General features: G+C 40.4%; 1 protein-coding gene across 3 annotated transcripts in view; it reads left to right on the top strand.

The window, feature by feature from the left end:
• The window catches only part of kcnab1a (potassium voltage-gated channel subfamily A regulatory beta subunit 1a), a 100,465-nt gene that overhangs the window by 15,564 nt on the left and 67,455 nt on the right, over positions 1 to 17,446 (top strand). For 2 of the 3 annotated variants that reach the window (XM_062418954.1, XM_062418953.1), the window contains exon 1: positions 16,993 to 17,201. The exons of the other annotated variant lie outside the window; for it this stretch is intronic. In XM_062418954.1, the coding sequence (XP_062274938.1) occupies positions 16,993 to 17,201 (209 nt within the window). Of the gene's footprint in view, positions 1 to 16,992; positions 17,202 to 17,446 lie in introns of those variants that run through there. 3 annotated transcript variants of the gene reach the window in all.

Here is a 17,446-nt window from a genome sequence, read left to right as displayed (position 1 = left end):
AAAGTGTAACATTTCTGGGAGGTTTATTAGGCATACATTCAGCACCATGCACTATTCAAATCGATTTGTGCATCCATGATTTTAATGCTTCTCAGTACAGAAGTAACATATTCATTGGGATATATGCAAGCTTTGTATTTATTTTGTTACCTTGTGAAGAATTGTTCAAAAGTTTTAATGCAGATTAGTAATAATAAATTCTGAATATATCTTCTGGAGGGCTGGATTTGCCTACCACTTTCCTATTCTCACTGTTTGTATGTGAAGCTTCTGGTATGCCCCTGAGCTCTCTCTGAGAACAAAGTGCGCTCACCAGGACGGGCCCCTTAAAGAGACTGAGGGGCTGCACAAAGGGCCAGTACAAGTTAAATGATCTTTTTTTTTTTTTTTTTACTGTAAATAAGTCAAAGATAAACCAATAGAGCCTCAGAATACCTGCAAATGTGCATTATGCATCCTCTTTATTGTTAATGTATGATATAGAGCAGGCAGCCCAATGAGGAGAACAGTTGTGGGAGAGATTTGATGACGAACAGTATCAGGCTCCAGTTATGGATATATGTAGTTGGCTGACATTGAGATTATTCTGGCCCATAACTTCATATTCCAGTTTTGTTGACGTAGCTGAATTTCTATGTGACTACACAACCTTTTATGGTACGAGCACGTATTTGTCAGAACAGTGGGTGGATATATTTGTCCTCTCTCACCATTGCTCCTCAATTCTGTCTTTACTCCTCTGTCTCTCACACAGTCTTATTAACATCACGCACAACTGCTGAATTTACAGAAAAACTGGAAGCACTCAGTTTTATGCTATGGTCCTCCTTCCAGTGTACGTGTAGCAAAACTTTATTATGTGATAATGAGATTGGAAGTTTTATATGATTAAATTATGTAGGTTTACTGTAGAGGCTTTATACATTCCTTCATCATGGCTTCTTTGTTATTCTCTCTATTTTTTGTGTTTTCCCTGAATTACCACAGACAAATGAAAATGAGTCCATAAACAAATAACAAAGCTAGGACCACACACACACACACACACACACACACACACACACACACACACACACACACACACACACACACACACACACACACACACACACACACACACACACATACACACACAACTTTGCATTCTGTAACGTGTGTTCATGTAGGAGACAGTGATATAAATATGAAGTAAAAGGGTAAAACAAAAGTGTTTTTTACTGACACAGCCAGTAATCCAGTAATTAGAGCATGAAATTGAAGCAGAGGGAGATGCACATTAGACTAGACACAGGTGTTTGATATAATCCAATTAACAAAGTGATGAACTCACCAGAGCTGGTAGGTGAAGCACATGCAATGTATCTCTCACACTCTCGTTTGTCTCTTGAGCTTTTTTTCACCCGCAGACACAGAAACACTGATGTAAGACCGCACACGCCAACAAACACACGCTAACAACAGAGATTCAAACAGACACACGCCATCTGTTCAATTCTCCCAAAAAGTTTTTGATCCAGAAAACGCTGAGCATGAAGTAAATTGCTTGGAGAATTATTTTCATACAGATGAATAATGTGTCTTCTATTTCACACCGGCGTCGCTCCTTAACAGGCTCTGTTTCAGCACTCCAGTGTAATTTACGTGCTCAGACAACCAGGACAAGTCTCTTCCCAGTGGTTTATACACCGTGACCCCACTGTGCACCAACTTTAATTTAACGACTGAGAGAGCAACATGACTCCCAGCTCTGTCTCTCCAGGAGTTATGTTTATTGGAATTCTGCAGAGCACGATATAAGTGCAGCACCAATAATCAGAGCATTTCCAAAGCAGACATTTAACTTGTCTTGATACAGGTTGATCTAATAAATGACAATAGCTTATAACGATGGCTTGGATTTAATTAAGTTTTAAAGAAAGCTGTCCTGGTGATCCATCCCGCACTACAGCAGGGTCATATATGTGGAAAAAACAAAATGGTATTCAGCCATTATTAATGTTAATTGCACCTGTGCTTTTCCTGCTTTGACATCAAAATGTCTGCTGTGAAAAGAGTCTTTTAAAAGTCTCCTTATGTTCATAGTACCCAAGAGCTAATTCAGGGTCAATGCCTGGCCAGGTTCAAATTATATGTGGTCTAATTGGCTCCGGGTGGACCCTGGTTCTCTTGATGCAGGTCCCAGAGCGGTGCGTCAACATACCACATACTGAAGTGTTCATGACATCCTGGTTGTAATTAATGCAGAAAAAAGGTGCTTTAAGAGGTGAGATGAAGAGTAAGTACTGAAGTGCAAACAGAAATAACACGTCTTTCTACTCTTTTTGATTGAGGTTACTCATTAATTGGCGTAAGGATGCAATGATTATTATTTTCTTGATAAATCATTTTGTCCAGAAAATAGTCACAATAGTCAAAAATGACTTGAGTCGAAGGTAATGTCTTTATATAACTGTCCAAAATCCAAAGATCCTCAGTTTACTGTCATGTATGACACAGAGAGGCATTAAATCATTAGATTTGAGAAGCTGGAAAAGGCACATCAGTGTAATTGCAGATTAATTTTCGGTTAATTGATTAATCAGCTGGGATCGTTGCAGCTGCAAATTGGAGTTTCATGCTGCTGTCAGTGTTTCTCTCTGTTTGGCACAGCCTTATTTTGGATTGAGTCTAGTTGTCCTTTTTTAAAAGAAAATATTCATGCTTGTCGGGTGTTGGTTGGTGTTCTACGGATCAGTTTTGGTTTGGGTACAAATATGTGGTAATTGACGACCTTTTATGCCAATGCAGGAAGTAGCATGCTTTTAATGTGGTAGGGCAAAGAATGAAGGTGTGAAAGCTGTGGTGATGAATGGGTGTGACTGTCAATCAATGTTGGATTTTTGCCTATTATTAAACATTATGTATAGTTCCTAGAGATGCCCTGTGACAATACTGAAGGAATAATTGATTTAACAACAAATTCAGGTTTTTATTAACCTACAATCTGAATAGAAGTAGAACAATAAACTGTAACTCTATACTTACACATGAGTTTCACTGATCAGGAGGAAAGGTAGTGATGCTTTTACAGCTCATTTAAAGCCTCCACCTGTGCTCTTAGAGCTTTCTGTATAGTACAGTACACAACCTCTGCTCTGACCTTTGTGTGTGTGTGTGTTTGTGCTAAAACGCTAAACCCACAACCCGACACAACTCATACCATTTAAAGTATGCATGATGACTGAGGTTAAGTGCATTGTATTTTTTTGTAGTCTCGGTCATTACATTGATTTGAATTGATCTGTTCCGCAAGATAACTCAAATGTCAGACTGTATTTTCTTGGTTACTGCTTCCTCTCAAATATGTGTGTGTCTGAGCGGTAGTGTGTGACCGAGGGAATTGCGGTCTATCAAGTGGCATAAAGCTCTCAAACACAATATCAATAATTGAATAGTTTGTTTTTCTTGATGTTGGCTCTGCATGAGCGCCGCTGCTTCATGAAAATGTATTTTGTCGAAGTTTGAATTTGTTTTGCAGTGTGTTGAGAAAGTTAAAGATACGTTTGTTTTTCTTGACTTCAGTCTTCTCCCTTGAAGATGTTACTACTGACAAAGATACACAATAGTTAAAATTTGCTGTCTGAAGTAAACTTATTGTGGTCTTCCTTTTTCTGCTTCGCTCCACAACACTGACATGGGTTCCCTGAGTTGTTCAGCTGTTGTAGGAAATAGTTTTAAGTCACGGAATCACTGTTTTTTATGTACATTTGAGCACTGTGATGCCGTCATGCTACGGCAGATCAAACCGTCTTTAATATCCCGTTTCATTACACTACTCACTGTATACTCGATCTTCTCCAAGGTAACTAGTACGCATGTATCCTTTGTTCCTCCAGATGCTGCCTGGTTTCCATCTGGCATCTTTATTCTTGCCTGGTGTTATTTTATTGCTGCTTTTTCCCCCACACATAACGCCTCCATACTGTTTCCATAGCAATGCTATTACTGAGATGATGGTTTTCTCTCGTTGTTACCACTCTTGTCTATCAAGTGTCCATATCTGGAGACTCTCTAGCAGCCAGGAACGCTGCTCTCTGCAACAAATACCTAATTGTAGTGCAGGTAGTGTAGGAGTATGAGGTTATTACATGGTGCACGTTGGAGGACAGCCTTATGATGTCATGCATTTACATAAAAGTTGATTAAAAAAGTTATGCCTTAGAAAAGTGCACTCAGAGATTCTGCTGTAAATGGTCTGTGTCACTTTCATTTTGATTTACATTATTTCAAAGGCTTAAGATATAATGAATAAAAAACATAGACTTCTTCCTCTTTTAAATCGCTCACGTGGAACATATTTATATTTACAGCGGTCAGCAGAGATGGATGCAGCAGTGACCTGAGCTGCAGTGGGAGTGTTAACCTACTACACACACAGACACACTCACACAGGAGCAAAGATTGAACACTCAGTACAAACTCAACACTGCTGAAGCTCTGTAGGAGAAGTGTGAGTGCACTGTGCCTCACTCATAGGCTCTTTGTAATGAGGTCCTTTGTCATTTGTGCATGCTTAACATTTCAGGCGCTAACAGGTCATATATATTAGCTTCAGGCACAGGTATTACCATGGTGACCAAGCTGGTGATTAAAAAAAAAAGAAAAGTAGGATGTGCTACAAATTACTTGCAGTTTATGTCTTTAAGTGTTCTGAGGATGATTTCTTGTCTGTCGCACATTGAGAGAAGACACAGTACTGTCTATCCTGTTTCTATCAGTGCATTAACATGTACCTGCTACTAGTGCAGCCCTACTCATTAATTTAGATGCTGTGCTGAAGTGTTTAATTAAAGTAGATTTCCCTAATTACAGCATTAAATGTGATGATATCTAGAGAAACACAGCACGAGGACACCTAACTACCCAACTTACAACACATACTACTGTTATCTATGTATTCATTTATTTATTTTACCAGTACTGACTTGTCTGTATTATCTATTTACATTAATAATTTACATACTGCAAGACTGTCCGGAGTCCAGAAAGTGGAGGTGACTAGTTGTGGTAATGATGAGTGAAGGTCGTGACACTTTGACCCTTCTTATCTTCACCAGCTGTATCAAGTCTAAATAACTAACTGTAATTTAATGCTCCTCTGAGAACAATAACAGCCGCTAAATGGATACACTCTGTATTATGAGCTGGTGGTATTCTGCCTGTGCGTGTGTGTATGTGTGTGTATGTGTTTGTGTGTGTGTGTGTGTGTGGTGATGCAGAAAGAGTAAAGAGAGAGAATTAAATTGTTAAGCAGTGTGTTAACGCGCACATGTTTTAGTATTTTGTATTTATTTATTCCCTAATAAAAAGAAATGCACCCTAATTACAGCTTCTTATCTTAAGTTACTTGAGGGAGGTTTACTGTGATTGTGCTTATGCCCAAACATTATGGAAAGTATAATAATAAATAATACATTTTCTGTGTTGTGCGGGCATTATTATGCATTCAGCACAATTTCAGAGAGAACTTGAATAATAATCTTAATTATGAACTCAAGCTAAAGCTGAGATCTTCAGTGGGACATGATAGAAATGAACATCCTTGCCAAAGAGTTTACACAATGTTGATCAAGCCTATCACCTGTATTTATCTTGCTGTATTTCACAGCATAAAGGAGTTTTTAAATCTGGTGTCTGTGGGGACTTTCCTGCGCTGGCGCACAGGTGATGATGCATTTTACATCAGCCAGCAATGATTGGTTTGCATCTGTCGGCCAGGGCGAAATGTCTCAGTGCATCTCAACAGTGTCGTGTCACCAGGGCGGGGGCTGGCTTATGTAAAAAGCATCAGGGGTCTGCGGTGATGACGTTGACAGTGTTTCTGTAATTACTCTCATTTCCAGAAGGCAGAGACAAAAGTTCTTCACTCCAGGAGCTCGTATTAGCACTTTGTTGCGTACGTAAGCTCTTCTTGGTCTGGGGGAGATGTGGTTTTATTTTTAGGGGTTATGTTGTAATACTTTGAGTGGAGGTGGCAGCTGCAGAGGATTCAGCATTGTTCCACTGTGACCCCCCTCAGTGCTCAGCCATTGGATAATGGAAACTCTTGGCTTTTATGCAAAGCTGAGTCAGGATATTTTCTGTTTCTATGCTCATTTGCCACTTTTGGAGAGTGAACCAACGCAGTTTACCTGCTTTCATAGGGCTGGTATACAGTCTAGTAGCCTTTTTATACATATATATTTATATATATAGCATACAGTAAGTGTATGTTGCATGCAGACAGAGCATTTAAATTCAGCTCTGAAAATAACTAGAGTCATGATTTTAATTAGCTTGTATTTTCCTGAAGGGGATGAACAAATCTTTACCACCCAATATGTCTCCTCATGTACATAACAAACCAGTATATTCATTATACTGTTGCAGAGAAGTAACCGTTGTAGTTGCCTGGTTGTGACCTATAAAATGAAAAGACTGGAAGTCACTTCAGTGCAAAAAGTTCATTGAAAAAACCAAAGAATTAACATGTGTAAAACACAATTATAGAGCTCAATGATTGGTTATTACAGTCACATTATAATCCATCTCCGGCCCAGTGTGCTTCTTTTGATGACATGCGCTCAGCTCTGCCTGTATAAAGAGAGGAGGAGGGGGTGGGTGATTCTTATTCGAGACTCAGCGTGGACATAAGTGTGCTCCGTGATTGACAGGAGGATGACCCAAAGGCCAAGACTCATCACTGTAATACGCTTACGGCTGTATTATCCCTGACCCATGATCTACCCTGGTGCAATGAACCTCATGCCGTAGTGATACAAATGATACAGTATTAAATCCCCAGGAGTAATGTATGACATTTGGTCCACAAGCATGTGTACATGTGCTTCAAACTTATTACCCAGGATGCCCCTCTAATATTAAGTGATTGCACAGGCAATACAGAAGCTGGAAGCAGAAAGTGTTTGGTGTTGTGTGCTTGAAAAATTATTTGAAATGATTAATCAATAATCCAAAAAATAGATTATTCAGCTTTAATTCTTACAGAAAAGAAAAGAGTAACAGGGTATTTATTGTATAACGTTACTGATGATCCTGTGCATACACTTAAAATACATGTTATTGTATAATAGACACAACTGAAGATGTATCATAATATCATACATAATATACTAAATATAAATTATATAAATAAACTATATATAATTCACAAATACAAAATCGAATATGTCCACAGCTGCAGTGAGCACAGTGCTGGATGTAATGGGGGTGTGACAGGATCATGGTGTCACCAGTGGTGCTTAGAGCCAGATTACCACGGTAACAGGTCAAATTGAAATGCTACTTTTATGGATATGGATGGATATTATTGACTGATGAAGCGTTCAGGCTTGCTGTCTTACTTTGTCGTTCTGACCTTCTAACCTGTGTGTGTGTGTGTGTGTGTGTGTGTGTGTGTGTGTGTGTGTGTGTGTGTGTGTGTGTGTGTGTGTGTGTGTGTGTGTGTGTGTGTGTGTGTGTGTGTGTGTGTGTGTGTGTGTGTGTGTGTGTGTGTGTGACTCCACAGAGGCATCAGTGTGAAGTGACAGACTATCGATTTTTGCTGTGAAGGGTTTTATTCCATTAAATAATTTAAATTGACATACAGTATTTAGTGGTAGTGTGTTCATATGTTGAGAGGAATCTGATATCTGGAGTACTCAACTGCTGCACTTCTTCTCTGTGTTGAAAGTAATGTTTAGAGAAATCATCCTTTGCGTGGTTTCAAGCTGCCTCTTAGAAAGCATCAAGTTTGCCAAAGCAAGACACATAATCCCTACCAGCTCCAGGGGTCTCAAACCACCCTCCTTCATCCTGGAGACATGCATGTTCATTCTTACTTCATATCCTCATTCACATCTTGGTCATTGTTCTCCCCGGTGGTGTTCTTGTACCTTTTTATTTAGCATGTCTTATAACTGTGGAGTCACAGCAAGGTGGCTGTGCAACCTTTTATACCTTTTATAACTTTTATAACATAGTGTTTTGGTGTTGCCGTTCGGATACATATATCAAACCACAGTACTACATTTGAGAAAAAAGACTTTGTCCAACCCTTTATTTTTTTGCAAATGTTGAGGGGAAAAAACAGTGCTCTCAGCCTACCTCTAACACCTGGAAAAGCTTATTAAAGTACCTGGCTCTCCAAGGGGTGGCACTCTGAAAGTTTGAAGACCAAAATAAGTTCTTGAGCGGTCGAATTAACAAGTCCTAACCCCAATAAAAGTCACGTTGTAAACTTAGTTGTACACAATGTTTATTCTTTGTTTTGCTTACCAGACAATTCAGCAATTTGAGGGCACAAACAAGTCAGATTACTGTACAGCAGTGTCAAATTGGACTTAAAGCAACTCCGTACAGCTGCCACAAATGATTCAGTTGAGCAGTGGGAACAGCTCAGTCCTATGGGCAGGAGATGAGGAGCTTAATGTCATAAGGAAGGCTGACATCCCAACTTACGTCATTACACTCCGAGCAGAGTTGCAGACAAGGGCATAAGTACAGTATGTACTGTACTACTGTTAGCGTGTTTCTGTGAGGACTTACACAGAGAACATAGGTCTGAGGCACATTTATTGCATTTGCTATTTCCTATTTAACGTATTTAAAGAAACAGAACTCAGAAACTGTGCAGTAACGAGTCAGCAGAATAACCCATCACACTAGATGTGTATGGGGATGTAAGTGAGCATACGTGTTTTGGGATGATAGTTGACATTTTTTTATTATCTAGTATTTTTATATCCAGAGCAATGGACATGTAAATTTAATTAATATGTTTAACAATTGCAGTAACAGATTGAAAAAATTGTTTTGTGCACAGTGCGCACTCGACCGAGTGCTTGACACTGATCTTTGCACTGCAGCCATCAGTTTTGTACCACATTGTGTTTGAATAACATTTCATAAAAACAGGCAGGTTAGGTTCGTATTTTGACGCAGTTTTCCTCAGGAACAGTTTTGCTTTGTATAATGAATTTGAAATGTGTCACTTTTTATGCACGTTTGGTTTGCTACAGCACACAGACTGCGTGTGTGTGTGTGTGTGTGTGTGTGTGTGTGTGTGTGTGTGTGTGTGTGTGTGTGTGTGTGTGTGTGTGTGTGTGTGTGTGTGTGTGTGTGTGTGTGTGTGTGTGTGTGTGTGTGTGTGTGTGTGTGTGTGTGTGTGTGTGTGTGTGTGTTTACGTGTTCTGTGTCCATTGCCGAGCAAAGAAAAAATCGTGGATGTTTGCAGTGTGAACAACATGTGTATCATAGACAGTATATTCACCTCAGTGTTGGCTGTGGTAGCATTGACCCGCGGATTGACTAGACTGTTAGGAAGTGATGCACAAATATATCTCTCACACACACACACACACACACACACACACACACACACACACACACACACACACACACACACACACACACACACACACACACACACACACACACACACACAGTACATATGCTGTATACTCACACATTGCATGGATAACCTCCATGGGGATTTCAGCATGCTATGTGTGGGCTTTTTGCTGACAAAGCTCATGACCCAGCATGAAGTAGGATACACACACACACACACACACACACACACACACACACACACACACACACACACACACAGATGAAAAAGTAGGACACAGTCGCTGCCTTACACTTAGAGTTATGACTGTGTCATCACTTGCTTACGGGGCAGATGCTGGAAGAAAAAAGATGGTAATCAGGGAAATGGTGAAAAATGGATTAAGATATGCAGAGTCTGAAAACTAAATAATAGCAATGGGTGTTTCAGACCCACAAGATTGTATTTTTAGCCAGATCTAGCAGTTAATGTAAGTGGTGGTTAGTGAATTGATTGATTTAAAAAAAAGAAACACAAATCTACAGTACACGTGTGTTAGTGGGACACAGCTGCAGCAACTGAAAGCCTGACTGTTGTATCAGTTCAGCTGGAAGAGCAGAGCCTCAGATCTCAGGCTGTAAAGGTAGTTTAGCCGCATCTAGTTTTGGTCTATCAAGAATCACACACACACAGAGAGCCATTACCATTAATCTTTAAATCAGACCCTTGGTTTGATGGAAAAGATTTCAGGGAACAAACCAGCAGTAAGTGACCTTTAAAGTCTGACTAATGATTTCCCACAACTTCTTGACCTCCTGTAGAATTGGGAGGAATGCAGTACTCATTTCAGCATATTTCTGGACATGGAGCTCGCCTGTGTTGACGCTAAACCTAACCTGTATATTAAAGTCAAAGGATATAGTCTCTTTGTGTGTAATTATAACTGAAAGACAGACTTAAAACCTTAAACAAATAGGGCCAGAAATCATCTTTCAGAGGAGATTGGAGTAACCAGACTGTAGCGTTCATATTGGCAGAGAAAAATATGTCAATCTGAATATAATATAAATAGAACACAAACACGCCATTAATGAGAAAGTCTTTGAAATGACAGTTTAGATAATTACATGTTCTGTACAAGAGTTTGATGAAGGCGTGTGATCCAATATAGAATCAGTTGCTTTGATTTTCAACTTCAATTGACATAAAGAACTTAAAAAAATAAAAGCCTCTACATTTTGGATGCTTGTTTGTGCTTGATTATCTTATTTAATATGTGGCACAAAATCATTTTCCTTCAAGAAAAAATTTAGTTGATTATATGGAATGTTTGTATCATCGCTGTAACTTAACAGACCCACGAGTTAATGGCAGAGCTGGACAGAGGACCACAGTGTTGCACTGATACTTTACTCTTCACATGATGCTTGTGTATAAAGGATATGTGGCATTTATGTTGATTTCAACACGTTTTATAAATTGTAATTATTCAGTCAATCTGTCTGTATCTCCAAAATCTAAGCACTTCATTTTCAGATGGTTATGGTTAGCATAAATGTTACATTTACAACACTGTACACTGTGTGATGTTTTACTGCAAGACATAAAACTACTGCAGTCAGAAAATGTGAATTTTTTAGCACTTTAGGAAAACAGCAGCACATACTGTACATACTGAGTGACAGCTCACATCATTTGAGAAGATACAGCAGCTACTGCAGAATAAAAGCAAGCAGGAGGACCCACACAATACTCTCCAGTGATTAAAAGAGCTGTTAAGCTGCTGTCACATACTGTGTGCGTGTGTGTGTGTGTGTGTGTGTGTGTGTGTGTGTGTGTGTGTGTGTGTTTGCCTGTGAAACGAAGCAGGGATGATACCTGCTGGCTTTGTCTGCTGGTGTATTTAGGGTGTGCTGAATCTCATAAACCCATATTGACAGTCATTTATATCCCTTCAACAGTGTTGTAAAAGTGTTCCTTCCAGGCATGTATATTTAATTTTTTTTTTTTTAAATAATTTTGGGCCCCTGCCCCTCATAACATCCCTGGCATGGCACCTCCAGACATGTTTTAAGACTCAACACTAAACTTGCAGTTGCTGAATATGAAAACAGCCTCAAGTGTCAAACTGTGCATACATCATGCAATAAAGCTCAAACATTCAAGTGAAGAAACAAGAAGAAAAACACATTTTTGAGCAGAGAAGATTTCCAGCAGCTCTGTGAGCTCGACTTTGCGTCTCCTCTCTAAGCTGTAAAACCTGTAATAAAACATAAATGCTTGTATTGATTTTTGCTGAACTGTAGCCTCCTTTACTGGACAACAGAGTGAGAAAACGTGTGATATTTCAGATAATTTAATAAAACTTGCCACAGTAAGTGCATTGTTCGTCTGTTATAGTAGGACTATTGATTTTAGGCATCGGTCATATTTACTTTAGTCATAATTAGTTGCATATCTGAAATACTGCTGAAAATAAAGCACGTTTATCATCAGAAAATACTAGTATAGTGAAATAAAAACAACAGTATATAATTAAGTATTTAAGGATAGAAAACTTCAAATGTAGACAAATATCAGACAAATGATTCACTCAAACTATTAAGGACAGAAATACATTGTTACATTTGTTTTGTTGACCATTGTTGGAGTTTTCGTCTCAGTGATTAATCCTAAATTGTAGCTGTGAAGTAAACTGAGTGTGTTTTGGCCTTTCGTTCCTTAGTTCAGCGACCCTCACTTATCTCCTCTAACTAGTAACTAACTGCGCACAAATCCCACACATAAGGACACTTAGGTTGAACGTGAGTCACAGCTTGAATATCAATTAAGTCCATTTACTTTAATGACAGAAATTTGATAACCTTCATTTTAAACTTCATCCAGCAGTTTTTGTATTTTGACAATGATCGAGGGAGACTGACGTATACCATCTGACCTCTCTGCATAATTATGGTCGTACACTATTTATTGCACACTCTCCAGCAAAGTAACACACTTTACAACCACAGTTATCTTTCACACCGCACTTTTTCACTTCTCATTAGAGGGAAGAGGAGTACGCAACACTAACATTTTGAGATATCTATTACTATATGGGGAATTAGTTGGGAATCTGCAGTTCCCCTGAGGAGGAGGAGCGGGACGAGATCGATGTGGAATGAGCTGCTGAGGAATGCCTTGTCCATTAGGTGTGAGATTGATCTGTGGCTGTATACATCCACTCAGTACGGTGGGGAAAATGGGAAAAGTGGAGGTAATATAGAGTTAATTTCCAAAGGAGTGAAATGGGAATAACCCCTCGTCCATACTCATGATTCACAATATACAGTGCCCATAAAGAAAAGCATATTACAGCGATCAGATATATCTTTGTTAGTGTAGGACTGTATTATTTTTAATGTTTACAACTGTATTCTGAGATGAAGATAAAGCGGGTCAGAAGTGGTGATCTGATTAACAAGGTTAAAAATAGTGTTGGTGCAGTTCAAATCAAATCAATGAAAGTACAGCAGTTTAAAACAGTGGACTATACCTCCACATCGGTCACAGTCAGATATAACCAATTACTCAACAGGCAGCTCCGGGCCGGCCCTGCTTTCCTTAAGCCACTTTATCCCAAAAGACACTTATTGAGTGATTCCAAAGCCCTATTTAACAAGGTCAGTTTAGCAGGGGCTCCAGTAATGGGGTTAGTAGCATGAATGAATTCATCATGTTATATTTATATACTAGTACACCCATTTCTTTTACATGCAATAGTTATTTTTCCTGTAGTGGTGACATATGTTACAGCTTTGCCTGGATGGACGAATTAAACTCTTTGCCACTTTGCTACTCAAAATGAATTGTTAGCCACACTAGCAGCATGGTGATGGTTTGTAAGTCCATCACCTTGGTCATAGGCTACAGATACTGATGTTTCCTTCAGGATGAATTGTAATAACTCTGGTGATCCCCTGACTTTTCCTCTCTAGTACTATCATTAGGTCAAAGTTTTATCCAATAATACTTTTGTTAACGACCAAATACCTGCAACATTTTTGACATTCCCATTAGTCTCAGCTGTGCTAGCAAATGTTAGCATGCTAACACGCTAAAGTAGATGATGGGCATGCTAAACATTATACCTGCTTACTATCAGCATGTTAGCATTATTATTTTAGTAGCTATGTCGACGTTAGCATTTAGCTCAGAGCACCATGGTGCATAAGGGCTGCTAGTGTGGCAGCTGGGTTGCCTGGGTAGTGTTATAGTCTGTATGTCCTGCAGTCCATCAGATGCCCTCAAACTTTTCTGTTTAGACTGGACAAAGTAGGAGAAAGACAGATGAGATACCGTTGCTCATTACATTGAACCTTTTCCCAGAATTTTTAATGCCTAGTTTGTAGTAATATGTGTAATCGATTGCGACAATGTACAAAACTGAAAGTCTGGAATACTTTTGCCTTCACCTGGTTAAGAATGAGAATGTTTGTTTTATAAGTAGATTGTTTTGAGAAGGTGTTTCAGTCTGGTTGATTCCTTAGTTTAGTGGTGATCTTTCACTTTTTGCCCCCTCTAATTTTTTGGGTAATGGAACAGATGAGTTACTTGAGTAGAGTTACTTTGTCAGTCAGATGATCTGACCTTTGTAGCAGGGTGAATTTATGTTTTCATTAGGTCTGCTGGCATTTAAGGCTTTCTTGAGCATACCTATTGTGTTTTCTGGGTTTTTGGTTTTCCTTCCACACTTGCTGTGTATCAGTCTCTTCACCCATTGTTTGTCCCAACCAATCAGCTCCTTGCCTGTTCTCTGTCTAGTCACCTGTTCCCCATCCCCTCATAAGCTCATTTTATATTTCAGTCCTGGTTTTCAGTTTAGTCTTGGTGGATCCTTTGATCAGTGCTGTTCTGCTCTGTTCAGTTCAGTTTTGGTCTGCCTGCACTCAGACCAGAATAAATAGTTACTGATGGCTGCAGTCTCCTGTGTTTAGGCCTACCTGCTCCGCTCCACAAGTCTCTAACGCTGGCTTTGAATGTCTGGTCATATTTGACATGACATGTTTTTTTACATAAAAAAACCCCCAACAACAACAACATTTTGGTATCAGTACTGAGAGTACTACTACTAAAAGAAACCTAATTTTAACTGTGGACGTGCTCTCTACGCTGGCTGTGTGAAGGACTGATGAGATGGGACCATAAAACCAACTAAACCAAAATAAAAACTGACAGCACTGGTGTTAGCACGACATTTGCCTGACATTCACAACCATGTCCTCTTGTGTGTGGATTACTGTTGGCGCAGGCTTTTTCAAGTGTGTTAATGTTCGACATTTAACAGCTGTTACAGTTCAAGCATCTGCTGTCAATGAAGAGAAACAACCAAACCAACATCAATAAATACTGTATTTAGACTTCTGCTGCATATTTGTCGCGTCCATATAATAATATGATAGCTGTTTCTATTCCGTCTAAACACTAGCATGCATAAGTACTGCAGTGCTGACCTTTACACCACATGTGCTCATACACTGCGCGCGCACACACACAAGCACACACACACACACACACACACACACACACACACACACACACACACACACACACACACACACACACACACACACACACACACACACACACACACACACACACACACACACACACACACATGCATACAAACACAAACACAGGAAAAAAAGAGGCTATTGAGCGACCCTGCAGCAAAATGCTCCATTTACCTCCGTTTGACATCCTTTTATAGAATTACTGTATAGCACACATCATAAGCGCCTTACTCCGCAAACACACACACTGGAAACACACAGCAGTCACTGGCATGCAGACACATTTGGATGTGCTGTAATCAAACAGAAACATTAATTCCTTCTCTCCGCAGCTCTGTAATGTCTCAGCTGGCTGTTTTTAGTCCTCTTCTTTCTCCTGATTCCAATCGCTTCTCTCTCTGGAGGTTGTATGTTCAATGTGTGAGGGGATTTGGGGAGAAATGATGACTTAACGTCAGCAAATATATGTTTCTGACTTACATGTGCAGTTTTTTCCCCCCATTGCAACACATGTTTAGCATAATTGGCCTGGCATACATACATTTTATATGTTGTCTTTCATATAGAGTGAATCTAAAAGCAAAGCAGAGTGCCAACATTTCTCTTTTTACTTGGAAAATCTCCAAAAGGTGTCACAGTTACAGTGCCAGGATTTATCTGCTACAACAGCTGAAGGACACTGAGCCAGCTGATATTTGTCACTTGTGTTAGAGTAACTACTGAACCCATGAAACCCAAGAGAAAAGGAGATAAAGAAGAAGATAAAGGATACCACAGAGAGGAAAGTGTGTAAAGTGCAGAGGGAATGAAGGGAAATTTACAAGGGAATTGTTGGTGGAGGAAGAGAGGAAGGAACCTTCAAAGATGGGTGACAGGTGAGAAAAACTGAGCGAGAGGCTGAGAGAGACAGAGAGTGGGAGTGAGTGAGAGAGAGAGGAGGAGGAGGAGAGAGAGAGAGAGAGAGAGCTGTTTGGTGCACCACATGCCTCTCACTTCCTAGTATGCTGTCGGCAAAGGAGCTGCCCTGCTGAGGAAAACAAAAACACCAGGAAAAAAACGGGGGGAAAAAAAGAGAGTGGAGTATCTGAGTATGGAATAGAGAGCAAGTATCAGAGCGAGTGGGAGATGAAAAAAAAAGGGGGAGAAAGAGGGAGAAACTGGGCCACAAGCACATTAGAGACGCGTTAACATCATCAGGAGAGAGCAAAGGAGCCCTGAAGAAGAACAGGACGAGAAGACCGAGGAGAAGAAGAAGAAGTGACAAGACGGGGAAAAAGTGCTGATGGCGCAAGTGTGATGCTGCACTCTGCCAGGACCTGAGAGTTACCCCCCCTCCCTCCACCCCAACCTTGTTTCCTCCCTACTCTCTGCCCTGTCTTCTTATCTATTCTCTGACCCTGTCCCCTCCTCCTTCACCCTCCTCTCTCTCTCCTCTCTCTCTCTCTCCCCTCTCTCTCTCTCACACACACTATCGCTCTCTCTCTCTTATTCCACAGTCAGAGCAGGGAGAGCGCAGCGCCCGGGTCGCATCTACATCTCTTTCGTTCTCCTCCATCCTTCTGGACTCCCTCCAGCTCCTTTTGATTGTCATTCTGCAGCTTAAAGCCTGTGAGAAATTTCCCAAAGCTCGGCATTAGAGGCAGGACGCAGGAGAGGAGAGGAGAAGGGAAGGGAATACCGCTCGGGGAATAAATTGGGGTTCCCTTAAAGAACTGAGGATTCTTTGTTCTTTGCAGGCTTTTGATGATTGACCTGTTCTGCTGCTTCTCTTCTACAAGGAAAGACTTAAAATGGAAGACTTGATGTGAGAGGGGGGAAAATAAAAAGAAACCCGAGCAAAAGCTTTTGCAGCTCTATTTTGCCTCACAGAACAAAGTGAGGCACATGAGGACCTAATCCATTTTTAAGGAAAAGGAAAAAAAAACTTGAAAAGAAACAGGAGAACCTGATAAAAGAGAACGAGGCACTGAATCAAGACATTTTAAAAACAAGCTTCAGGATCCCCGGCGAGTTTCTGCTTTCGCTCCCTCTGTCCCGTCTATACTTCTCCTCTGTGGCTCGGGCTCTGCTCCCTCCGACCGAAGCGCAGCCATGCAGGTGTCCATCGCCTGTACAGACCACAACCTGAAGAGGGGCAATGGGGACCACAGCAAGCAGAGCACCACCAGCCCCAACGTGGTGAACCAAGCCAGGGCCAAGTTCCGCACCGTGGCCATCATCGCCCGCAGCTTCGGCGCGTTCACCCCGCGCCACATCTCGCTGAAGGAGTCGACGGGGAAACACACTGGCATGAAGTACAGGTGTGTGTGCGCTCAGGTGTATAATGTGTGTTTTCCATCAAAGCCCGGCTTGTGTGTGTATAATAAGCAGGGTTCATTACGTATCCCGTGCTGTGCTGCTCATATTTCTGTCTGTCTTCATTTTCTCATCTGCTACAACTTCATTATTTATCATACTGCTCAATTTTTCATCACAAAATTAGTTGTTTACACGTTTATGGTTTTAAAAGCAAGTTTATACCTTTTTGTTGTGCACTTCTTTCACA

The sequence above is a fragment of the Scomber scombrus genome, chromosome 5 (assembly GCF_963691925.1).
Source record: "Scomber scombrus chromosome 5, fScoSco1.1, whole genome shotgun sequence".
NCBI classification, from domain to species: Eukaryota; Metazoa; Chordata; class Actinopteri; order Scombriformes; family Scombridae; genus Scomber; species Scomber scombrus.
Note: the sequence above shows the minus strand (reverse complement) of the source record. Positions and strands in the feature narration are given on the sequence as shown.